Raw genomic sequence first — 26,417 nt, forward strand, 5'->3', positions numbered from 1 at the left:
TCAAGAAACTGAACTGTGCACCAACTTTGGGTGGATCAGTATTACTGTTACAACAAGTGATAGCCTGAGACTGTTAACCTTAGTCCTTCCATTCAAAAGGTTGCTTTTCTCACCTTTGTCCTCGCGAACTGAAGCACAGCATAGATAGTGGTTTAATGGATATCTCTGTCATCTCATTAAATATGTCCTTTATTATTTGCTACTTATACTCTTCAAATCTTAAAACACAAGTACACTTTCATAATTACACAATAAAACAAAGTTCACAATACTGCAGCTGGACGTGAGTCATCTCACTTCATTCTTTAGATCTCATTGACTGACGGGCACAGCAACCCGAGCCTGGCACCCCCCCAAACCTGGCACCCCAGGTGGTCACCTGCCCCTAAAGCCAGCCCCGGGGGCACAGAGCCAGGCTGCTACTAGAGGCCTGATCCATGTGCACGTCTTGGACTGTTCCTCATCTCCAAAGGAGATTTCTCCCCGGCCCTCCCTCCTGGTGGTATATTCTTGTTCCCCTTCTCTCTATTCCCCTGTTGGTACATGCACGCTGGTTGCCGTATTCCGCAGCCACTGCCGTATTCTGGATGCGCGGCTGCGCAGCCGGAGCCCGTCTGGGGTGACTGGGAAGTTACGTACATACCGGTGGGACGGGTTGCGCTGTTTCTATAGAGCTGGTCGCTATTCCCTAAACTGTTTAAGGCAGGTCGGGGCGCGTCCCGGAGTGGCGTTACGGAAATAGCGTAGGGAGGCCCCGCTGGCCGTCCATTGATTCCTGCTTCTAGGACGTGGCGAGTCCCAGGCAGAGTCGCCTGATCGAGAAGGCACGTCGCCGCCTGAGGAGACGCCGGGCAGCTGGGCTGGGGCCAGACCCGCCTGCCGGGGGCCGCCGCGCCCCGAGCCGGACAGCTAGAGCCCCCGACCCCGGCCGCTGCTGCCGGGCCGGGCTCGGGACCCCGCCATGTGGCCCCGGGCGGTGTGCGTGGCCCTGCTGGCCCTGGCCGCGGGCTACCTCTTCGTGCGGGAGCCGGAGCTGCCCGGCGCGGCGCTGCGCTACCTGGCCGGCCGCCTGTGGGCCGAGCCGGCCGAGAGCAGCATGGCGGCGGCCTGGGAGGCGCTCATCACCCGGCCCGCCCGGCCGTGGAGCAGAGTGGCCGTGGGGTGAGTCACGCCGGACGGCGCGGTTCCCTTCCCGGGCGGAGTCCTGAGCTGGGCCCGGGTCCCTGGGGCTGGGCCCTGCCGGCGTCACCCCGCACCTAGTGCCGCGCCCCCCCGGCGCCCAGCTGTTGGCGGCAGGGCCGTGGTCAGGGCTAGCGCCGAGGCGGAGACGCTCTTGCCGGAAGCCGGGGCGACGTGCCGGGCGAGCTTTGCCCATCAGGGCAGAGCCCTGCCGCCGGACTCTCGCGGGGAGCCAGCCCAGAGGCCGGGCAGCCGCTGTGAAACAGACGCAGGCCTGCTGCGTCGTGTCCTAGTTTGTGCTTTGTCAGCGTGTGGGGCCTATTTCCTCTATCACCGCTCACAGCTGCTACGTTGCAGGACTGCAGACCTGTTAAGAGGTTATCTCAAAATGCAAGCTGAAAATAAAGCTAGAAGTGACACTGGGACCAGTGTCCATCCCTGGGGCTTACTGTATTAGAAAGTAAACGTGAAGGGCATAGCGTATTACATTTATAATCAGGATTTTCCTGATTATGGGTGTTTTTTGGAGAGCTTTATTGAATTTGTTTATCAGAAGTGAAAGTTGTTTGATTTCATCCTGATCTCACAAATTTACATCAGTATTAAACTCTGCACAAGAGATCTGAAAGGGAATAGACAAGTAGGCTGTAACTCTTGGTCAGGTGTGTTGGCAGAGCTGTGTGAGAGGCCAAGACTGTACAGACTAGTGTCTTTCTGCTTTTAGAGACCACTTGTGCAGAAAGCTTCATGGCTTTTCTATTTTTGATCATATTTGAGAGTATATCTTGGGTATAGTGCAGGCAGATAAGCCATTGGTTTACTTTCCTGTAAAAGGATTATAAAAGTCACAGGACTACTGAGAGATCATTAGATAAAAGGATCTGTAGAATCATATTTATCAGGGGTTGAAAACCCCTCTCGCTGAAAGTGAGTGCAAAACTTGGACATATTAGTGGGCTGAATGGCTGGTTGGGGAGCTACAGGCTCATTCCCTGGAGGTAGGAGGTGAGAGCAGAGAGTAAGGAACATGTGGGGAGTAGGATGACAAAGTAGAGCACTGAATGGGATTTTTGTGGAAGCAGGAAGGAAAGAAGTTCAGAGATGGAGGTAAAGAACTTGGTGTAGAGCAGGAAAAAGGAAAATAAGGGATGGAGGGAGAAAGCAAAAGGAAATGGATATAGATGCAAGAAAATGCAAGAAAACTCCCCGCTAATAAAGACGAGAGGGTATAACGAGTACAGAGGTATTAAATTATGTTTAAATTAGGGCTGTTAAGTGATTGATAGTGCAATTAATCAAGATTTAAAACAATAATAGAATACCATTTATTTAAATATTTTTGGACGTTTTCTACATTTTCAAATATTGATTTCAATTATAACAATACAAAATGTACAGTGCTCACATTATTTTTTTATTACAAATATTTGCACTGTAAATAACAAAATAGTATTTTTCAATTCACTTAAGTACTGTAATGCAATCTCTTTACCATGAAAGTTGAACTTACAAATGTAGAATTATTTTTGAATGCAGTTATTTTTTGTAAATAAAATATAAAACTGTAGAGCCTACAAGTCCACTCAGTCCTATTTCTTGTTCAGCCAGTTGCTCAGACAAACAAGTTTGTTTACATTTGCAGGAGATAATGTGGCCCTCTTCTTGTTCACAGCATCACTGAAATTAACAGGTGTTTACATGGCACTTTTGTAGCCAACATCGCAAGATATTTATATGCCAGATGCGCTAAAGATTCGTATGCCCCTTCATGCTTCAACCACTATTCCAGAGGACATGTGTCCATGCTGATGATGGGTTCTGCTCAATAACAATCCAAACTAGTGCGGACCGAATGCATATTCATTTTCATCATCTGAGTGAGATGCCACTAGCAGAAGGTTGATTTTCTTTTTTGGTGGTTCGGGTTCTGTAGTTTCCGCATCCGTGTGTTGTTCTTCAGAAAGCATGCTCCACACCTCATCCCTCTCAGATTTTGGAAGGCACTTCAGATTCTTAAATCTTGGGTCGAGTGCTGTAGCTATCTTTAGAAATCTCACTTTGGTACCTCCTTTGCATTTTGTCAAATCTGCAGTGAAAGTGTTCTTAAAATGAACAACATGTGCCGAGTCATCATCTGAGACTACTATAACATGAAATATATGGCAGAATGCGGGTAAAATAGAGCCGGAGACATACAATTCTCCCCCTAGGAGTTCAGTCACAAATTTAATTAACGCCCTATTTTTTCAAGAAGTGTCATCAGCATGGAAGCATGTCCTCTGGAATGGTGGCTGAAGCATGAAGGGGCATACGAATGTTTAGCATATCTGGCATGTAAATACTGTACCTATCAATGCCGGCTGCAAAAGTTACATGCAAATGCCTGTTCTCACTTTCTGGTGACATTGTAAATGCAATGGGAAGCCGTATCTCCCATAAATGTAAACAAACTTGTTCGTCTGAGCAATTGGCTGAATGAGAAGTAGGACTGAGTGGACTTGTAGGCTCTAAAGTTTTGCATAGTTTTGTTTGTGAGTGCAGTTATGTAACAAAAAAATTTCTACATTTGTAAGTTGCACTTTCACAATAAAGAGATTGCACTACTGTACTTATGAGGTGAATTAAAAATACTGTTATCATTTTTACAGAGCAAATATTTGTAATAAAAATATAAAATTAGTAGTATACACTTTGTATTCTGTGTTGTAATTGAAATCAATATATTTGAAATCATCCAAAATATTTAATAAATTTCAGTTGGTATTCTGTTGTTTAACAGTGAGATTAAAACTGCGATGAATCATGATTAATTTTTTTCAGTTAATCACATGGGTTATCTGCGGTTAATTTACAGCTCTAGTTTAAATAATCAAGTTAAAAGCTCACTGTACAGTATGTGTTTGACTCACCAGACCATGAACCCCCTTGTTGCTGGGTGTGGCATAGCATACTGTCCTCCTTAGGCACCCCTTGTTGACAGCCGCTTTGGTCACATAGTGCTTAGCTTCTTCATGTGACTCAGCCCTTTGGCCTGGTAACGTAGAGTCCCACCCCTTCTGGGGTATACCAGTAGTCCAGCAAACAGTAGTCCATCCACTTTGTGTTGGGCCTTTAGTCCAACTGTGGACTCACTAGTCCTTACCGCATATACAAAACAGAGTTTTAGTAGTCCATACCCCTTAGAGGGCTGGTAGAGGATCCCAGGTCCTCTCTCTCCCCTGGATTCTAGTCTAGGGACCCTTTAATAAGCAATCAAAGCCAGACAAAAAAGATTCCCTTGCTGGCTCCCTGGATCACTTCCTATCTTGCCTGTCTTAGGCCTTTGTCAGAGCCTCTTCCAGGGCTCCGAGTGTATCAGCTCCACTGTAAGCTTCTTCCACAGGCTCACTGCAGAGCTTCTTAGTACTTTATTCCACCTAGCCGGTTCTGTTGCTGCTGGAGAGTTTTTGCTCCACAGGGCCCTTACAGACTTCCACCACCATCAGTACAGAGAATTCTTGGCAGACTCACTTCCCTTCCCAACTACCTGGGGCTTCCTGTTCCCGGCCAGCCTGTCTGCCTTCCAGGAGGCTCTGTATGCTAGCAGTCCAACTCAGCTTCATGATTGTAGCCAGCCTTCTATCACTGAGAGCCAGCAACCTGCTCTTCTTCTCATCAGCCCCCAGCTGAGCTGCATTGTTCAGCTCTTTTAACTCCTCCCTCCAGGCTTGATACCTACTGGAGGTGTAACAGCAGGGTGGTGAGGTTGATTGAGCCCACAGGCTCTCATTAACTCTTTCCAGAAATCAATAGGTGGGTTTGGTATGCCCCATCAGACTGACTGATGAAGTTGCAACTCAGGGCTTGTCTACACTAGTGCTTTAAAGCACTCAGACTTGTTGGCTCGGGGTGTTAAAAATCACCCCCCTGAGCGCAGCAAGTCTGAGCGCTTTAAAGCGCTAGCTAGTGTAGACAGGCTCTGAGCGCTGGGAGCACGTGGAGGTGGATTACCAGGAGCGCTGGGAGAGTTTCCAGTGTATCCATGTCCCAAATCAGTACTTGATTCTACTTCCTTTACATTTCAGGGCATGACAGCACAATTAGACCTTGGCTAGTTGACTAATCCTCAAGTATGAAGTAATTTCTTTTCTAACCCTAAATTATTATTTTGTGGCTGGTGTTAAAACAGTTGGGCAGGGTATAGCTTGGTGATTTGAAATTGTATCAGAATGAAACTTTTCACAATGATGCAGATATTCCCTAAAAATAGTAAAATAGTTGACGTTGACAAATGCAGTGTGAGGTTATTTTTGGTGTCTGATTTTTTTTTTTTTTTTGCCATGCTTAGAGTGGAAGAAAACATCATTTTATAAACCACTCAGTTCGAGTCTGCTTTAAAGAGGCTGATCTATTGATGCATACACTGAACACCTGTGGCCTCAAATTTAATAGTGCTCAGACTATACAGAGGCATTAATGTTAAGGGAGTACATTAACAGCATGGAGGGTGTGGTAGAGAAATGGGGTGGGAGGCAGAAGGAAGATATCTGGAAAATTATTAGAGGTGTAGGAGCAGCTCTCACTTCAAACAACATAACTGGTTCATGTCCTTATTGCATTGTTAATGGTATAGTAAAACACCAGGCTGCTGACCTTTGCTCCGGTGGCTTTGACGTAGAAATGTTGGTTGATCTTACTGTTTCTTCGTTTCCACCCGCCCATTGTGTGTGAGGACTGTAGCTTCTATCGTATATAAGCTCATTGCAGGATACAGAGGAAAGGTTTCTGATAGTTCACGAAGTATTTCAGCTCATACTCTGAGAACTCGCCGGGCCTTTAATGTCCTTTAGTTTGTGTCTTGCCTGATTTGCACTGCCCACAAGCGAATGCAGCAAGAAAGGTCACTGAGATGGCGCAGTGCTTAGTGAGTCTGCCTACCGCTTTTATACTTCTCATTCTTGACTGAAAGTGCATGTGTAGGAGCTCAGGTATCCAGGTAATTAGGGCCATGTAAGAACATAGTGTAAACTGGATGTGCTGCAATAGCTGTGTGGATGGCTAGAATTCCTGGTATGGGGAAATGATGTGATTGAAAGCTGCATTCAGAGAGATGCTAGTATAGTAATTGTTGAACTTGCCCCAGTAATTATGTCCTTCCTTGGTATCTGAGAAATGCTGACAAACATAATGAATAAAAATGTTCACATAAACGTTCCTTAAAATATGCCAGTGATCTATGCAAGGCTCTTCTCAAGGGCTGGAACCATCGTGGGGGTAGAATGTGTGTTCCCTCAGCCCAACGACCCATTCTGGCCAGTTAGAGGTGTAACACTGATCATGCTGGCAGCAGTCTGGAGAAGTGGGCACTGTGTTGTGTGTAGTTTTTTGTTTTCCATATTTTTCCAGGCCTTTGAGATGAAGCTGGGCAATGGGGGCAAGAGAACCTTAAACAAATGGGAAAGAGTGAAAAAAAAGAAAAGAAACCTAAGGTTGTGGGGCTGGTAGAGGAGTCAACAGAACCAAAAGTTCAGGAGAGAGACCTTGGGGAATGGGAAGCAGATTGTTTAATTTTAGGGTGGAGATTGTATTTGCATAACTTTCAGTTAATAATCAGTTTAATGGTACTTCTCCAGTTCCCTTTAAACCTCCCCCACCCCCCACTCCCTTGAAAAGTGTGACCATGGGTGCGTCTGGATTTTTCTTTTTCACCTTCCCCACCCTATAGAAAACAACGAAAAACAAATCCCAGAGTGGCAACTATCCTTGAATTTGGGTGTTAATCTTTGGTGGTACCATGCACTGTCTTACCAAGAGTGACAGATTTGTAACTATGAATCTTACGGTTGTCTACACTTAAAATGCTACAACAGCACAGCTGCACTGCTGTAGTGCTTCAGTGTTGACACTTTCTATGCCAATGGGAGGGAATTCTTCTGTTGACCGAGTGCTCTCTACACGGGGACTTAGGCCTTGTCGAAAATACAACTTTACAGCTCTGAAACTTTCTCGCTCAGGGGTGTGGAAAAACACCCCCCATAGCGCTGCAAGTTTCAGCGCTGTAAAGTGCCAGTGTAGACAGTGCACCACCGCTGGGAGCTACGCCCCTCGTGGAGGTGGCTTTTTTATAGCGCTGGGAGAGCTCTCTCCCACCACTGGTGCCGCAACTATGCAGCCATGTTAAAGCACTGCCGCATTAAGTCGGTGGAGTGCATCCACAATACCGAGGCTAGTGTCGACTTTCGGAGCGTTGCACTGTGGGTAGCTATCCCACAGTTCCCGCAGTCTCCACCGTCCACTGGAATTCTGGATTGAGCGCCCAATGCCTGATGGGACAAAAACATTGTCGCAAGTGGTTTTGGGTACATGTCGTCAGTCGCCCCTCCCTCCATGAAAGCAACAGCAGACAATCGTTTTGCGCCTTTTTTCTGTGCGGGTGCCATACTGATTTCAGCAGATGGTACAGTAGGACTGCTAACTGTCGTCATCAAACAACGGCTTCCACTGTCACTCTGCTCTCCTGCTCTGGTAACAGACAGTGCAGTAGGTCGGAAAAACTGGTCTTCCGACCACCGCATCTGCTGCCACTCTGCTCTCCTGGTGGTCTCGCAGGTCCTCTATCTGACCGTCGTCATCCGCCGCTTCTGCTGCAACTCTGCTCTCCTGCTCTTGTCTCACCATACCACGGTAAGCATGCTGTCTGCTCAGCTGTTGTGTCCTGGCAGCAGACAGTGCAATAGGTGTGCAAAACTGGTCATCCAACCTCCGCTTCCGCTGCAACTCTGCTCTCCTGCTGTCCTGCCGCTGCCATACCATGACAAGCATGGAGCCCGCTCAGATCACCAAGGCAGTTATGAGCATTGTAAACACCTCGTGCATTATCATACAGTATATGCAGAACCAGAATCTGCAAAAGGAGGCAATGGCAGCGTGGTGACGAGAGTCATGAGGACATGGACACAGACTTCTCTCAAAGCACGGACCCTGACAATTTGGACATCATGGTGGTAATGGGGCAGGTTCATGCCGTGGAATGCCAATTCTGGGCCTGGGAAACAAGCACAAACTGGTGGGACCGCATAGTGTTGCAGGTCTGGGATGATTCCCAGTGGCTGCGAAACTTTCGCATGCGTAAGGACACTTTCATGGAACTTTGTGACTTTGTTTTCCCCTGCCCTGAAGTGCAAGAATACCAAGATGAGAGCAGCCCTCACAGTTCAGAAGTGAGTGGCGAGAGCCCTCTGGAAGGTTGCAACACCAGACAGCTACCGGTCAGTCGGGAATCAATTTGGAGTGGGCAAATCTACTGTGGGGGCTGCTGTGATCCAATTAGCCAATGCAATCACTGAGCTGCTGCTTTTAAGGTTAGTGACTCTGGGAAATGTGCAAGTCATAGTGGATGGGATTCCCTAACTATGGTGGGGCAATAGACGGAATGCATATCCCTATCTTGGGACCAGAGGACCAAGGCAGCCAGTACATAAGCCGAAAGGGGTACTTTTCAGTGGTGGTGCAAGCACTGGTGGATCACAAAGGACATTTCACCAACATCAATATGGGATGGCCGTGAAAGGTAGATGACCCTCGCATCTTCAGGAACTCTGGTCTGTCTGAAGAGCTGCAACAAGGGACTTACTTTCTAGACCAGAAAATAACCATTGGGGATGTTGAAATGCCTGTAGTTATCCTTGGGGACCCAGCCTACCCCTGAATGCCATGGCTCATGAAGCCATACACAGGCACCCTTGACAGTAGTCAGGAGCTGTTCAGCTGTAGGCTGAGCAAGTGCAGAATGGTGGTAGAATGTGCATTTGGACATTTAAAATCGCGCTGGTGCAGTTTACTGACTTGGTTAGACCTCAGCGAAACCAATATTCCCATTGTTATTACTGCTTGCTGTGTGCTCCACAATCTGTGAGAGTAAGAGGGAGACAATTATGGTGGGGTGGGAGGTTGAGGCAAATCGCCTGGCTGCTGATTACATGCAGCCAGACACCAGGGCGGTTAGAAGAGCACAGCAGGGCGCGCTGTGCATTAGGGAAGCTTTGAAAACCAGTTTCATGGCTGGCCAGGCTACGGTGTCACAGTTCTGTTTGTTTCTCCTTGATGAAAACCCACCCCCTTGGTTCACTCTACTTCCCTGTAAGTCAGCCGCCCTCCCCTCCCCTCCCCCCTTCGATCACCGCTTGCAGAGGCAATAAAGTCGTTGTTTCAAATTCATGCATTCTTTATTAATTCGTCACACAAATAGGGGGTAACTGCCAAGGTAGCCCGGGAGGGGTAGGGAAGGAGGGAAGCACCGGGTGGGGTGGGGAAGGAGGGAAGGACAAGGCCACATTGCACTTCAAAACTTATTCAATGCCAGCCTTATGTTGCTTGGGCAGTCCTCTGGGGTGGAGTGGTTGGGTGCTCGGAGCTCCCTCCCCCGCGTTCTTGGGCATCTGGGTGAGGAGGCTATGGAACTTGGGGAGGAGGGCGGTTGGTTACACAGGGGCTGCAGTGGCAGTCTGTGCCTTTCCTGCACCTCAACCATACGCCGGAGCATATCTGTTTGATCCTCCAGTAGCCTCAGCATTGCATTCTGCCTCCTCTCATCACGCTGCCGCCACCTCTCCTGTTGCTTCAGCCATCTATCCTCTCGCACGCCCCTCCTGTCCTTGCGTTCATTTTGTGCTTTCCTGAACTCTGATGTCTGCCTCTATGCATTCTGCTGGGCTCTTTCAATGCGGGAGGACTGCATGAGCTCAGAGAACATTTCATTGCGAGTGCGTTTTTTTTTTCACCTTCTTATCTGCGCTAGCCTCTGGGGTGGAGATGATAGTGGCAGCATTGAAACATTTGCAGCTGAGGGAGGAAAAAAAGGAGAGTAGTATTTAAAAAGACACATTGGCCATTTAAAACAAGGGGCTGATGTTTTTGGGTTTGGGTTGTAGCACAAACCCAACTACCCCCCCCCCCCCCCCACACACACACACCCAATTCTCTGGGATGAGCACTTCACCCCTCCCCCCACCACGTGGCTAACATCGGAGGTGATTTCTTTTCAGCCACAGGCAAACAGCCCAGCAGGAACGGCCACTGAATGTCCCCTTAATAAATTCCCCTATTTCAACCAGGTGACCATGAATGATATCACTCTCCTGAAGATAACACAGAGAGATAAAGAACAGATGTTGCTTGAATGCCAGCAAACACCAGGATCATACGCTGCTATGCTTTCTTATGCAATGATTCTAGACTACATGCTACTGGCCTGCCATGGTAAAGTGTCCTACCATGGAGGACGGAATAAGGCTACCCTCCCCAGAAACCTTTTGCAAAGGCTTTGGGAGTATCTCCAGGAGAGCTTCATTGAGATGTCCCTGGAGGATTTCCGCTCCATCCCCAGACATGTTAACAGACTTTTCCAGTAGCTATACTGGCCGCGAATGTTTCCCAAGTCTTCAGGGCAAATTAATCATTGAACACGCTTGCTTTTAAACCGTCTATTATATTTACAAAGGTACACTCAACAGAGGTGCCTTTTCTGCCTTCAAGGTCCTGGAGCCCGAGTTGAGAGGGTACTGTCTCCAGGGTGATCAACAGTTCCTGGCTGTCGGGGAGAATGGTTTCTCCACTTGCCTGGTATGCGCTATTTTCAACCTCCTCCTCCTCCTCATCTTCCTCATGCCCAAAATCCTCATCCCTGTTGCGTGAGACTCCCTTGCAGGAGTCCACGAACAGGAGTGGAGTAGTTGTAGGGGCACCCCTTAGAATTGCATGAAGCTCATCATAGAAGCGGCATGTCTGCGGGTCTGACCCCGAGCGGGCATTTGTGTCTCTGGTTTTTTTGGTAGGCTTGCCTGAGCTCCGTAAGTTTCACGTGGCACTGCTGCGGGTCCCTGTTATAGCCTCTGTCCTTCATGGCCTTGGAGATTTTTTTTCAAATATTTTGGCATTTCGTCTTTTGGAACAGAGTTCTGATAGCACGGATTCTTCTCCCCATACAGTGATCAGGTCCAGTATCTCCCATTCAGTCCATGCTGGTGCTCTTTTGCAATTCTGGGACCCCATAGTCACCTCTGCTGATGAGATCTGCACGGTCACCTGTGCTGATCAGCTTGCCACGCTGGCCAAACAGGAAATGAAATTCAAAAGTTCGCGGGGCTTTTCCTTCTACCTGGCCAGTGCATCGGAGTTGAGAGTGCTGTCCAGTGGAGCTCTCTGGGATAGCTCTCAGCAGCCAATACTGTCAAATTGCGTCCACGCTACCCCAAATTCGATCCAGTGATGTCGATTTAAGCGCTAATCCCCTCGGGAAGGAATACAGAAATTGATTTTAAGAGCCCACTAAGTCGACAAAAATGGCTTCGTCGTGTGGACGGGTATAGGGTTAAATTGATCTAATGCTGCTAAATTCGACCTAAACTCATAGTATAGACCAGGGCTGGGTGTTACTGCTGATCTCCTGAGCCATCTAGTCTCCCTTACAGATGTATTTTGGAATACTCATTTTTAAAATGAAGGTTTTGTATTTTTAGGTATGAGTATACGTAAGTATAAGCACTGTTACTGATTCTGTTCAGGCTCTTGCACCATCATCGCCACAGTATCAGAGTGCCTTTTAGAATGGCAGAATTCTCTGGGGCTATAAACAAGTGCCTGCTCCATGCTTACATGTCAGACATTTTGCATACGTATGCTCGTCCATCTGTATGCACCATTGAGATCTTCATATCCCAAATAGATTTTCTCACGTGTAGCAGAGAGTTGACTGACTTCTTTGGGGGTTGGAACTGTGAGCAAATATAAATGGTAAAACCAGGGTCAGAATGGAAGACCAGTGTCCTCAACGCTCCTGAGAAGTAAGAAACGTTCCTTTATTCTACACTGGAATGTGATAAAGAGGGAAAGTCTTTATCAGACAGAACCCAGTTCCAATCCAGTCCAGTCTTGTTTCTTTTCCCACCCTGCATCCATTAGCAGGTAATAAGCGCTGCTATTTTGCCCATTTTGTGTTTCATGCCTGTGTGAGGATTGAATAAAATACACAACATGGCATTATTAGAGGCAACAGCTTTGTTGCACACAAGTACCTAAAACAAGGAGTGTTACTCCAGTCCCTGTTTTAATTTGAACACAGAGTTGAAAATCTGTCCCTAGTCCACAGTCTTTTAGTTGAATAAAAATGGGTCAAAAGCAGGCCACTTTGTCAGTTAAAGCAATGCTTGATGCATTTCTTGAAGCTGCTTGTAAAATTCTCCAGAATCCGAGTGCTAACAAATTCAATAAGCCAAAACACAGCAACTTTCTCCCAAAACTTTTAGAAGTCCCCCCCAAGTCTTTCTTTCTCTGTTTTCCCAGCTCACTTTTCCTTTCTGTCCTCTTTCCCCAGAGTCAATGCCTGTGTAGATGTAATCCTCTCCGGTGTGAAGCTGTTGCAGGCACTTGGTCTTGATCCTGGGGACGGGAAAGATCATGCTGTCTTGAATTCCAGGAAGGACCTTAAAGAAGCCTTCATCCTTTTCATGCAGAAGGGGGCAGCTGCTGAGCGCTTCTTCAGTGATGCGGAGACCTTCAATCACATTGCACGAGCAGCCTCAGAGTACCCTGGGGCACAGGTGTGTTCTCTATTTTAGGGCTAGTCTGAGAAGACTTATCCTTTGTACATTGACAAATTGTATAGCAGCTTTCATGTCCCTTTTCATCCTTCAAAATGATAGTGCAAGATGTTCAGGAAACAAAAGTTTACACTGCTGCTTTACTATATTAGTTGGCTTTAAAAAAACTTGATCACTTTATGTGAAGCTGCTGAGAATCTAAACACTCTGCTAATGTACAAATTCTTTCTTTGAAAATATAATTCTTCTCTAACTCTGCCTATCTGGTCGGATCCTAAATTGCAGAATGTTGAGTTGTCTTTTCTTTCTGCACATCCCAGCCTGCCAAAATCTGCATAACATATACTTTGGCTCTGATAGTTTAAATGGCATTCACAAGAATGCTGTTGAATATAACCTAGGCAACAAATGAAATGTCTGTTTTATGACAGAGGGGCAAGGCTGATACCACAAAGAAGGCTCTAACTTTTTTAAATGGTGCAGGTGGTAAGGGGGTGGATCCAAGAATAACGAACTGAAAACATTTCCATAAATTTCAGAAGCTCCATGATATAAGGCTTGGAAATGCACATCTCTCTGGCATTAGAGCTAAAGAGAGGAGGCAGTCTTTGTAAAACACCCGTCTCCTAGTTGGTTCATCTGCTCTGACGTACATTAAGACTTATGGAGTTTTTTGCCATGTGTCCATTTGACACTTAGTGTTAAGGTAGATGATTTCTGCAGATTGTTTATGCAGAGTTTTACAAATGCTCTTCCGAGCCAGGAAAAGCTCTGAATTCTTTTGCAGCTGACTTCTTATTCTAGGTTTCCATGGTCTTCTGACCGTTTTGCAACTTTGTCTTTCTGTTGCCTGTTTGCACCTTGACTCTCTTGCCCAAGGTTTGATTTGTAACTGAAGTTTTCCTTTGTCATCACTCCCTCTTTCCCTTCTGTTTTTCATTTTCTGTCACTCCTTTAAATTGTTAACTCCAGTCATTTCTCCCTGTCAAATGCATTACATTCTCCAGTCTTTCCCAACCATTGTTTGAACACTATTGTGATACCATGGGTAGTACATATTGTTCCGGTCTAGCATGAGCTGTGAAACCCAGAGCACCATTTTGGATTTGCTCATCTCAAGAAGCTTTACAGGCTTTGCTCCCTATATATAGGGTCTATCGAGCATAGGTAGCAGGCTCAGGAATGTTCAGATGGAGTCCAAGTAGAAGCCAAGCTGTTTATGTCTCCATAGGGCCCATTTGTGTGGAGGGAGTTGATGGGTTCACTAGACTTTCAAGTGATCCTTTATCTAGATGGTTCAATCCTCTTTATTTCATTTTTCTCTAGTCTCTGGCTTTCTACCTGTTTTTCTCTTAAAACTAGTTCTCATAATTCCTATAGCTTTTGATGAACTCCCTGATTTCTACACTGCAAGGTGGGGAGAAGTTGAAGATAAAAAACAAGCTCATATTGTGGTTTTGGTGCTTTGTGGATCTGGTTTTGTACATGTTCACAGTGACTGGATTATGAATTTCACAACCTTTGTCTTGTGGTGCCAGTGGTAGTAAATTTATCTGAAGAACTCCATATCTAGCAAAATGGTATCGATAGAAAGTGTTAATCACAATAGCTCAGTAAATCTTGCTTTATTTTTCAATTACTTGGAATTCTGGCACCAGCTTGGCTTATGATGTCTGTCAGAGTCTCTCTCATTTGTGTACATTGGCCTTGAGCTCGATAAATCTTTTTTATATCTTAAAATGATTGTTTGCACAGCTCACTAATAAGGATAGAACATATCCCCCCATCCCCCAAATAAAAATAACAAATTAAATGGACAGCATTTGGGAATGCTTAGGGGGTGAACAAATTGAAATGTATAGTCCAGTGGTCTATCAGAAGGCTAATACTGGCTAAATAACAACATCCTGGGACAAAAATTGTTAAATTGGAGAAAACTGTGTTGGACAGTGAACTATGGAATTATTCTGACGCAGTCCCATCAAAGCACATGGTTAACTTCATTGGTTCTGACAAAGTTATTGCAGATATGTAGAACTCCATCTATAAAACTGTTAATAAAAAGGATTACATTCATATGCTTTATCTCTTACAGCTCTATGTGGGAGGAAATGCTGCCCTAATTGGTCAGAAACTTGCAACAAATCCAGACCTGAAGGTAAGTGTCTCAAAAACTTGGTTTTATTTAATTGTTTGTAATCAGGCTCCAAACCACTTGTAAGTATATTCTGGGGATCACACCACTAGATTATGTTCCTTAGTGGAAGCCAAGTCTGACCCAGAACAACTGCTTGTTACACTACACAGAGAGGAAATGATTCTGGTTTGTAAGCTTCTCTATATCCAGTATATTTTGTCTTAATTATAACATTCTTTTTGCTGCATCCCATGAGTTAGTCTTTCTATCACCACTGGTTATATATTGATGTGATCTTTAATAGACAAATATGCATGATTGGGTGGTCTTGGTCCTCCTTTAACTTCTGCTATTCTGTATGAAATTCTGTGAAATTCGAGAACTCTTTATGGTGCAGTGAGTGGGAGTCAGATGGTTTGTCTGAAACAAATTCACCCATGGGTGTATTTGATGGCTCTCGGTATGGTACTGTGGAGCAACTGCCACACTTCCTGTCTTAATCCTGTGATGCCTGAAGGTGGGGTTTCCATACAATACAAAATACAGATATTCATTCTAGGCAATATTGTTTCATATAGAAATTTAGCTATATTAATAAGCAAATCAAGTCACTGGGTGAATGTACTAGCAATTCACCATGGTTTCAAGTCTCATCTAAGGAAACGCTTCAACTTTAGAAGATATTTCTAATAGGCATTTTTTCTTGTCACAGTTATTGCACAGTTTAGCAGTCTTTGGAGAGTGCCCCTCCCCCACCCTCTTTCTTAGCCCTGGTCTACACTGAGGGGGGGAATCGATCTAAGTTATGCAACTTCAGCTACGTGAATAACATAGCTGAAGTTGATGTACTTAGAGTGACTTACTGTGGTGTCTTCACCGCGGTGAGTTGATTGCTGCCGCTCCCCCGTCGATTCTGCCTGCACCTCTCATGGCGCTGGAGTACAGGAGTCGACGGGAGAGCGCTCGGGGGTCAATTTATCACGTCTAGACTAGACACGATAAATCGATCCCTTCTGGATCGATCACTGCCTGCGATCAGAAGGGTAGTGAAGACCATACCCCTAGATTGTATTGGAATATTAAGGGTGCTGCAAGTAGGAACAGATGTGCATTATTGGAATAGTCTTGAGAAGCTTGAACAGCAGTTGATCATCAGCCCCTCACTTTAATGGCTACCAGTTTCATTATTCAAATCTTCAAAAAAAATATTAAAAAATTAAAAAACAAGCCTTGAGAAAGTATTGTGCACTGTCTGCATACATGCCCCTCCTGCCCTCCACCATTACTGCTAACCAGACAGGTGAGTCAATCTGGGAGCCGTCCATGGAGTGACTTTGTTATCTTCAGAAAAATATGAAGAGTGCTACTTAACACGAGTACAGAGACATGCTTGCAGATTTTGCTCATCAAAGACATGCCACTGCATCCTTATTTAGATTGTTTTTTGTTTTGTTTCTAGATCCTTCTTTGTGGTCCAGTTGGTCCTAAACTCCATGAACTACTTGATGATAATGTAATTGTCCCACCAGAATCTATGCAGGAAACTGATGAATTCCACCTTATCTTGGAGTATCAAGCAGGTACTTTGAATATTGCAGCACATTGAACATTAAAGGGGTAAAAGGCTTATTAGGTCTAGTTCATTGCCAAATATTTTCCACTGCCGCCCAATCAAGGATTTCCAGAGGTTTGTTTGACTCATCAACTCAAAAAAACAACTTAAAAAAAACCCCACCTCCACCAAAACTCTGTGTAGCTGTTTCATTAATCTTTGGGATTTCTTTCTGGTGTAAATTCAACCCCAGATATACAGATTCCAGAATTGGAGTGGTGGTGACAAGAGGAGAGAACCAAACTAAAATGAGCTAGAGTAGAGAAGGCAAGGAAAAATGGTCCCATTCTAAAAGTCCTACTGTACACTGAGGAAATGGTGGGAATGGAACCATATTCATTGCATCAAAGCAGGCGAGTCATCTTGTCTTTTCATACTATCTTAATTTTATCTTTTCATACAATCAAGTTCTACATCTGCTATAAGATGGTTTCCTTATTAAATAGTTCACATAGAGCATGAAAACCACTGCATTAACCGTACCTTTCCCGTTGCATGGTGATCCCCCATAAATTGGAAGATTGTATTTAGTCGTTTGGGAGACCTCTGAGGAAAACCTGGCCATGGCAGTAAGTAGCACGGACGATTCACTAAGTGGCACTGTGTCCCTGAACCAGATGCCCCAGATGCCTTGGGCACTGTGTTCCTAGAGAGTGCCATCTTTGGAATGCAGTGTAAAACCAAACTATTGACCCTTTGTGGTCACTGTATCATCTGGTAAATATGCTGATCAGATCCTAACCTGGGGGAACTACATCTTGCCTCTTAAACTTCCACCTATGGTTTCATAGCTATTCTTCACTTTCCTTCCTAAAACCTGTTGTGCATTTTCACTGATTCAGAATAGCTGCCATAGTCCATTCCCAATGTTGTTGCATCAGATCCCGCTGTAGTCTATAAACTGTTTTAGGATCTTTCTGGATGAAGGGGGCTATGCAAAGAATACTTGATTGCACCTAGTTATTAACATTATCTGTTCTCATTATGTTTTCCTCCCTTTCTAGCTCTTTGTATGTCCCAGTAGTAAGTCTGTATTGGTAGGTGATGGCCACTTGCATAGAACCGGACATCTAGCTACCTGTGAATGTGTCTTCTGACAGAGGAGATCACCAATCCAGAGCTTCCTTATTTGTCTTTTAGATTGTCTTTAGCTTTGGAAATATTTTCAGGAACTAATGCTGTACCATAGCCTGTCAGATTTAGCTGTAATGAAAAATATACTGGCATAAGCCTGCCTCTCAAGTAGAAGTGGCTTTGGCTTTACAGTAGTAGATCTGACTTAGAAGTCCGTTGTAGGACACCAATTTACAGGTGAAATGATTGTCCTGGTTTTTACCAAACTTTCAGAGATTTTAAAAAACCAAAACCTATGCACTGTGGTGGTGAAGTGTCAAGGTGATAGATACCTTATTCAAAACTCAAAGCTTTTTCTGGTTTTATAATTTATTTTTAAGCTTTCTGCACGTCACTAAACTTGAGAACTGTGTAAATTATCAGGATTAGCAGCTGTCAGTGTCGGAGCTAATCTGTTAGCTCCATCCGTTCTGTGAGCGGTGGTAGCCTGCTAGGTGAACAAACATCTTAAACTGTTTTGAAACTCTCTTTTCCTTTGAACTGTTGTCCCTACAAATGCTATATCCTGCTCCGATGCTGCAATATTGCTATCCTATCAGATTTCACCATGAGCTATGTACTTCTGTTTGTTGTAAGCTGAGGAATGTAAATAGTCTCACCATTGCTCTAAAACAGTATTAGCTTAGAAGGTTTGATTAGAAGTGTGTATCCTAAGCAATGTCTATGGGTATAATTACAAAACACCTGGACTTCTATGTTAACATTAAAATAGACTGATTGCCTTCCCTAAATTCAAAAAGAGGCACCATATAGTCTGAACTCTTTCTGCAGGTGGCTAACTGTAACCCAAGGACTAAGAATATTTGGCTTTCTTTTGCATAGTGGCAGTGAACAAGACGAGTGACAGCCGTCTTTTCCAAACAAAAGCTGAGCAGGACTTTCATAGGTATCCGAAATGCTGTATGTGTGGTTAAAAAGTTTACTTTGTCATAGCAGCAGGTTCCAGAATGACCCCAACACTTACAAAAGCCTAGGCTAATTAAACTCTCTAGTACTTCCCTTTTTATTGCATCCTGTTTGTATGAACTCAGAGCTTTCTTCCTCAAAGTTTTTTTTCTTCCTCCAGAACTCTCGATATGGGCCAACTAACCACAGTTGACATGTCTTTGTCTCACAGCCAATGGAAAACATGCTGCTTGCTTTGTGTAGATCTTGTTCTTCCTCTGTTCCGGGAAGCATATATGAAGTACACATTCCATATGGATGATGGGCACCTTTTGTCTTCTCCTAGACGCTGCTTTGGTGTGAAATGCACTGCTTTGTAGTTCCCTTGTGTGAACCAGTTGAGCTATGGATGTTGTGTCCTCCGTAGACCTTAACATACTGCACTGTGAAGCTCTTTATAACATTTTCCTGATGGGCAACTTGAGTTAAATCCAGTGTTGTTGACTAGACGTCGCCATGAAAACAGTCTAACCAGACTCTGATTTCATTCTCCGTCAGTCTGTAAGATCTGAGCGAACAAACTCACTCACTGGCTCTCGGGCCTGGAGGTTCTCTCCCTGATTACCTCATAAATGCTCCTGCTTGGGCAACTTTCAGTTTCATGACCTTTTCTCCCTTCAAATTCAATACAAGTAATGCTTTTTGGTCCTTCCGCCCAGCTCTATCCCTACATTCTCCATCCCCTTCAGACTGCCCCACCCCCACCCTGCCACAACCCATTTACCATAGCTGGTGTATGGATTTTTTGTGTGTACTCCAGTGTTGAGGTTATATCTGTAGATAGCTGGGAGTTAGTGCACAGCTGACCAGTTAGACTGTGGTTTGTATAATCTGTGTCCCTGTTAGACTCTCACAAAAATTTACCTAATTTTTAACTTTTCCTCAGTGTCCAGAGGTACCCAGTGGAGATGGGTGGAACCATTTTGTATATATTCAGGCCTAAATATGATGCACAGCTCAAGTGTCAAGTATTGATTAGGTGGTGAAACTCTGCCTAGCTAGGCCTCTAGGGAGCCATGACAGCTCTGATTGGTGCTGGGATTCCAGTGGGGATCCAGAAACTATCCTCTAGTTATTTGGCTTAATTGTTTTGTTGTTGATTGGGGATTTCGTCCTAGGTGAAGAATGGGGACAGCTGAGAGCTCCCAATGCCAACCGCTTTATATTCTCCCATGACCTATCAAATGGAGCCATGAACATGCTGGAGGTGTTTGTGTCCAGCCTGGATGAGTTTAAGCCAGACCTTGTAGTGCTCTCAGGGCTTCACATGATGGAAGGGCAGAGCAGGGAAGTGCGTGAGAAGAGACTTCTGGAGGTAAGAACCTGAGCATTGTACCATCTCCTTAATTCCAGCCCCAATAAACACTGTAGCACAAGGTGTTGACTTCCTGAGATTTCAGCATGCAGTTACAGGATGTCTTTGCTCGATTCGCCGGCTGTTCTTCCTGCTATTGTGGGCCAAAGGCTTGTACTCTAAAACCATACAACTAATATCATGAGCTCTAGTCTTATGGGTTGGTTGAGATCCTCTAACACTGACATTACTGTTTGTTGAATCCAGTGGAGTCTTCAGAGAAGAAGCTGCCACGCTGGTGGGTAGACTGTGATGGATTTATCTCGTTATTGGAGCCTCATCCGGTGGCTGAATGCACTGTGTTCCATCCCACTTTAGTATAGTCAAGGCTGCAGCTGAGACCCTTGTAGTCTGTAGGCAGTAGCTGTGTCAGGTAATCCAAAAGGGATTCTTTCCTGCTTGAAGCAGAAGGAGTTGCACTAAGCCTCTCTTGTGTGGAAGTTGCTCTTTGTTTATCTTACAGCTGACTGCCTCCTGATTCAGTGTGTTCTCTTGTGCTTCAGGAACAAGCAATTGGGGCTCCTTCATGTCAGGAAAGTCTTGTGCATTGGGCAGTTAGACGAATGTGGGATTGGATCTAGATTACAGTCTGATGCTGTTGTGCTCTAAGATTCAGAAGGCTAGAGGCTACTCCTGTTTCTTCCTCTGATCCTTTTGCCAGCTAGATCATTTAGAAATCTGACTACATCCAGACATGAGCAGGTTAGGGTGCCTATATTTGAGCCCAAAAGCTTTTATTCTTCTGTTTCTTAAAGATGTCTTGCCTTTCCTTCTCCAGGCTGTGACTTCCATCTCTGATATCCCCACTGATATCCCCATACACCTGGAATTGGCCAGTATGACTGACCAGGATCTCATGAGCAAGATTATGCATCAGGTAACAAAAATGACAGGACATGCCCATTTCACTCCCTGTCTGTACTCCATCACTGGTGCAGCACACAGACTAACTGGTGGGTGATCATAAGTGGAAATTTAGGATTGGAGTTGCCTCTTCTGAGAGCAATGAGTATCTTAGGTATAAAACCTGCAGAGCCATTTTGTACTTGTATTCCGGCCGAAGTCACTGCTCTGCTGAGGTTCCCACACTCAACAGTGCATTAACAGGAGAAGTGTAACGATCTATGATTTCATAATTGGTAGTAGACCAGAGTGTTTTCTTTAATATAAAGGGAATATCTGTCTTGGAAACACCTTAATGGAATATCCCACTGAGAGGGTATCAACCGATGGTCTCAGCCAGTCAACTCTGTTTTCCTAAATGTGCTGAGGTCAGCGTTATGTGATGTGTGCAAAAATGAATGTGCTCGGCAGCTGAAGTTGCATGATTAACTGTAGGGAAACACTTGGATTCTCCTGCCTTGTTGCTCACAGCCATAAACCTCCTTTGCAACTGCTGTAGGGAAATGACCCAAGTCATGATAATTCAAATGCACCCAAGAACTCTCTGTAGATTCAGATGATTTGACATGAGTAATCTCAGACAGTTGTTTCAGATTTAGCAGCCCCATAGCTTTCTGATAGAACCATTATTTGAACTGGAACTGGTTTTAAAAAAATACTCAGGCTTCTGAAGCTTCTTTCAGATGTTGTTGCATACATACCACTCAATGCTCCCTCATTTAGAGAGATGTCACGCCTTTTAGTCCCCAAATTACGTATGTTTTAGCTTGGAAGGATTAGATTTTTATTTTTAAATGTCAATAAACATAAATTTGACTGTGCATGCACAAACCGACATACTTCCATCAATGACCATCAAAATTTACAGACAGGCAAAATAAGAAAAATGCTGCTTGAGAAATTATTAGTTTGATTTAAGGCGCTGTTTACTTTGTATATTTGAACATGTGATGTTGACAATTTGTGTTTTAATGGTTATAAAGCTTTAACTTTTTTGAATCTCAACATCTGCTGTGATTAAATAATTGTTTGAGCCCCCTCGTAATTTTGTACAACTGTGAAGATTTAAATCGCTGAAGGTAAAAATAAATGTTTAAAACCCATAGTTTTGCACAATTGTGAACATCTAAATAGATAAAAATCTAAAAAAGCTTAAAAATAAATATTGATGATATTATCTGTCAAAATTATAGGGAAAAAACTGAATTCTGCCAAAAACTGAATTCTCCTATGTTTCATATGGATTTCGTATTCTGTTACTTTCATTGTTGAAAGTTATTTATATTGGAAATAAAATGACGAAATTGAGGCTACAGAAAGTTATCTACACTGAAGGAATGAATTCCACAGCATGTTACATTTCTTGCATGAATAATTATTTTGTGTCCCTTATTTTGGTTCTTTGTCAGAGGTTGTGTCCCACATTTGGGCCTTGGCAGATTGATCCATCTCTTCCAAACTGCTGCACAGCTGTATTAAGAGGAGTGAATTTGCATTTTTTTTGTATTCATGTAGTAGAAGTGAGTAGAGTTTTGGGTGGATGTTTTTTAGTTGTATTCTGTTTTTGCTCCTCTTAGATAAGGGCAAAGCTAACTCATCCCAGTTTAGACATGATTTCTGTCCCGTTCACAGCCTCTGTTGTCACTGGAACCTTTTCCCTTCTTTCTCCACAGGTATTCAGTTGGAAAGTAGAATGACTGCCTTCTTCTGTTGCCTTAGCATAAATCAGTTGGATAGGTTGCTTGTGCAGAGAGATATGCTTCAACCTTCCCAAGAAACCAAATTTATTTCCTCCCCATGTGCATGCAATCTGTGGCCCGAAGGGCCAGGAGCCCCCCACCCCCACTCCCTTATGCACAATAGCTAAAAGTGTACTGTGACAACATAATATTTTTAAAATTAGGAAGCTGGGAAATCTGAGTCTACCTCTAAGCCTGAAAAAAAAACATGTAGTTCACTCTGTTTCTGTTAGCAGGTCTTCCCCCTGGTGAACTCTGTTGGGCTAAATGAACAGGAGCTGCTGTTCCTCACCCAGTCGGCCTCTGGTCCTCATGCCTCCCTTGCTTCCTGGAATGGAGTTCCAGATGTGGGCATTGTCAGTGACATCCTTTTCTGGATCCTGAAGAAGCATGGAAGGACCACGGACAAGGCATCTGATCTTACCCGGATCCACTTCCACACACTGGCCTATCATGTTCTGGCTACAGTGGATGGGTATTGGGGCAACCAGATAGCAGCTGTGGCTGCTGGAGCCAGAGTGGCAGGGACACAGGCTTGTGCAACTGAAACCATTGATACTGACAGAGTCTTCCTTAAAGCTCCCTTGGAGTTTGTGACCTCCCACACAGAGGCACCCTCCAAAATCTCTTTAAATCCAGGTGATCCAGTAGCACAATGGCACAGAGAGGGAATTTCATTCCATTTCACCCCTGTTTTGGTGTGTAAAGATCCCATCCGGACCGTGGGACTTGGAGATGCTATTTCAGCTGAAGGACTCCTATATTCAGAACTATACCCTCAGTAGCCTATGGAAACGAGACACCTTTTTCTCCAAGAATATAGTGTCTGAGGAAATATGGTGTTCTTCAGGGGATTTCAGACAGTGTGTGGTGGGTGGAATTTGGGATATTAAACAATCTCTGGATATTATCTGAGAAGAACCAAAGAATACATTCCAGCCACTTGGCAGTGACTTGAGAGCGTTTCTCATGTTAATGTAAAAGTTGTAGTATTTTAATTCAGAGCATGGCTTTTTGTCTTTGTCTTAAGCATGTCAGGAGGAGGGAAACTGATACCAAAATCCCTCTTTGGAGCAGAGTTGTTGATTGTTAATTTAAGACAGTCTTGTCTATAGTGTTTGAAAGCAAGGCAGCCAGACAGAATTTCATGCTTATGAATCCCAGGGAGTACACAGCAGTCCTCAGCCCTGTCTTGCTTCTGATAAAGCAAAAATAAAAGGCTCTTGCATTATCTCCTAGCAGCATATTGCTACATGGCAAGAGCAACCCTTCCACTTGCTCAGTGTTGTGATCAAATCGCTTATTGACAAAATTACCTCTCAACCTCAGCACCCGAAGCGTAGGAGGGAGCAGAGTAAACAGTGCTGAAATGTGATAGGTCCTGTACATATTCACTAAATGCACAGAGCTGGAGAGCGCTTTACTGGAAGCTCTGTAAATTGTTTTGGGTATCTGTGCAGGTGGGGATGCTAGACTGAACACACACAAGCTCCTTTTTAATTTCTGGGTAGGTCAGAGTAAGATATTGAAGACCTGTCTTTTGGGAGATAGCTTAGGTGCTTGTTTATCTTAAAATGAGCCTCAAATATAAGTGTGGCTTAGTTGCACAGAAATTGCCCTGTTTTTCAGCTAGCAAGGCTCACCATTTATGCTTTTCTTTGTGGTGTATGTTCATGTCAGTCTCATCCTTCAGTTTATGGATAGGCTATTGCTGATGATGACTTGATTTATTTTTATGCTAGTGCTGTTGCATAATTTTCTTGGACACGCATATCTTTGATTTGGAGGGGTCTTGTTCTTTCGGGTGGTTTCTGGATAGGTAAGTCATTACTGGTTTTAAGGTAGCTGAACTGACCTGTCCTTCACATGCTAGAAATCGTCCTCGGGTACAAGTGAGAAATGCTAGGAAGAAGACTTCCAGTAGAGATTAGAAGTTTTTTTTGGGGTGTGTAGCACAGTTAGTTTATTATGAATTGCCTATCTGCATATAATTCCACTGCTTTGGGCAACCTCAGAAATCACAGGAACAGAGCATGGGCGTCTTACTATCAGCACCACAAGAAAATTGCCTTGTATTGTAGCATATATTTAGCTTAGCATTTTTTTTTTTATTAAACATGTTGCTAAGAGGACCATTTTTCTCTTGGTAGCACTTGTCTCTATAGTATTGTGCTAAGGCTTTCTCTGTTGCCTGCTTCCCTTTGAGAATTAGCTGAAACTGTAAGCCTACAGTTGCACAGAAGCAAAATACAAGTCTACTTCAGTGCTGATTGAAAACTCAACATGACTGGCATGTCTATGTAATCCAGTTTCTTTCCCCTGCTACTGGTATGTAAGACTCACAACTGCAGACCCTCTGCATTCAGGAACTGATTTGTTAAGTTTAAAAATGCTGGACTCCAAAAATTTTGGTAAAGGTACAAACAATGATTATACCAAGTAGCTGCAAAATTTGCTGTGTGTGGAGTCTGAAGAGACTATGCTAGGGAGAGGATGTTTTTAGTTGCCCTATGAATGAAAAGTGAAACAGATTGCTGCAGTCAGAAGCAGCTTTAATGAGACTTTTTTTTTTTTTTAAAGGGAAGTCTCTCTGTCCTTAATCTGTCTCAATCATTGGACAGAGTTCTACTCTTACAAACCACAACCTGTTCAGCCTGGCCATGCATTTGTCTCAGCTATTTAGGCCTACCACAAACATCATCAAGAAAACCAGAATATCTGTAGTATCTAATGGAGACAGGTTAGGACTTGAATCTTTCATCCCTGCAGCATAAAGCTTGGTACAACTGAATGATTAAAAATCTTCCATCCGTAACAGTTACCCTCCAAGCCATGTCTCCTGTGTAGAACAGTAGATCTAAGTTTTGTAGCAGGGACCCTAGAGCATGTAGCCCTGTGGGAATTGTATAAGTCAGCAGCGCACCTATTCGGGCCAAGTCTGTAAAAGCATCCCTGTCCTGTAAGGGGACCAGATTGAATTTCTCAGAGTGAATCAACCTGATATAGTTGGCTGCAGTCATGGTTGGTTGAGTCTGGCAGCACAAACCTCTCCCCATATATTGTAAAACTAGCAGGATGTGGCTAATGCCATTCTCTCCTCATATTAGTATTGCTGTCTATGGAGTTTTTCTGTAGGGAAAACCAGAGGACTGATGTAATGTGGACTTGTGGCTCACACACATTTAAAATCAGATAAGCCCCATAGGGTGCTGTGTGAGGGTATAAATTAGGAGCTGTTGCATGCCTTCTTGACACCACACAAAATGGTGTCCAGTCCACTTATAACTACTGTTGGCTTGGGGATTCAGAGAAAACCCAGAATGGTGGAAAATTCTCTCAGAGGAAAGAGTCTGCAAAATGTGAGACAAGATGAGCATGATGGTCCCTACTGGCTTTAAAGTCTGAGTCTGTCAAGGTTCCTTCCCCACTCTGAACTCTAGGGTACAGATGTGGGGACCTGCGTGGAAAACCCCCTAAGCTTATTTTTACCAGCTTAGGTTAAAACTTCCCCAAGATAAAAACTATTTTACCTTTTGCCCTTGGACTTTATTGTTGCCACCACCAAGCGTCTAACAAATATATAACAGGGAAAGAGCCTGCTTGGAAACTTCTTTCCCCCCAAAATCCTCCCAAGCCCTACACCCCCTTTCCTGGGGAAGGCTTGATAAAAATCCTCAAAAGCACAAAAATCCTCACAATTTGCATAGGTGAACACAGACCCAAACCCTTGGATCTTAAGAACAATGAAAAAAGCAATCAGGTTCTTAAAAGAAGAATTTTAATTGAAGAAAAAGTAAAAATCACCTCTGTAAAATCAGGATGGTAAATACCTTACAGG

At 44.2% G+C, this 26,417-nt stretch overlaps 1 protein-coding gene across 3 annotated transcripts; it reads left to right on the forward strand.

Annotated features, from left to right (window-relative positions):
• Window positions 1-701: 701 nt before the first annotated feature.
• ADPGK (ADP dependent glucokinase) lies at window positions 702-24,861 on the forward strand. 3 transcript variants are annotated; one of them, XM_077829219.1, is made up of 7 exons: window positions 702-1,161; window positions 12,530-12,755; window positions 14,851-14,913; window positions 16,352-16,472; window positions 19,702-19,898; window positions 20,716-20,814; window positions 22,813-24,861. In XM_077829219.1, the coding sequence occupies exons 1-7, from the start codon at window positions 962-964 to the stop codon at window positions 23,362-23,364; spliced, it is 1,458 nt and encodes a 485-aa protein (XP_077685345.1). In that variant the 5' UTR covers window positions 702-961; the 3' UTR covers window positions 23,365-24,861. The 3 variants fall into 3 exon arrangements, with proteins under 3 accessions (XP_077685345.1, XP_077685346.1, XP_077685348.1); XM_077829220.1 differs by having other exon boundaries at window positions 22,816-24,861; XM_077829222.1 differs by lacking the exon at window positions 12,530-12,755 and having other exon boundaries at window positions 1,052-1,161.
• The last annotated feature ends 1,556 nt before the right edge of the window (window positions 24,862-26,417 follow it).

Source organism: Eretmochelys imbricata, chromosome 10, assembly GCF_965152235.1.
Source record: "Eretmochelys imbricata isolate rEreImb1 chromosome 10, rEreImb1.hap1, whole genome shotgun sequence".
Taxonomy (NCBI): domain Eukaryota; kingdom Metazoa; phylum Chordata; order Testudines; family Cheloniidae; genus Eretmochelys; species Eretmochelys imbricata.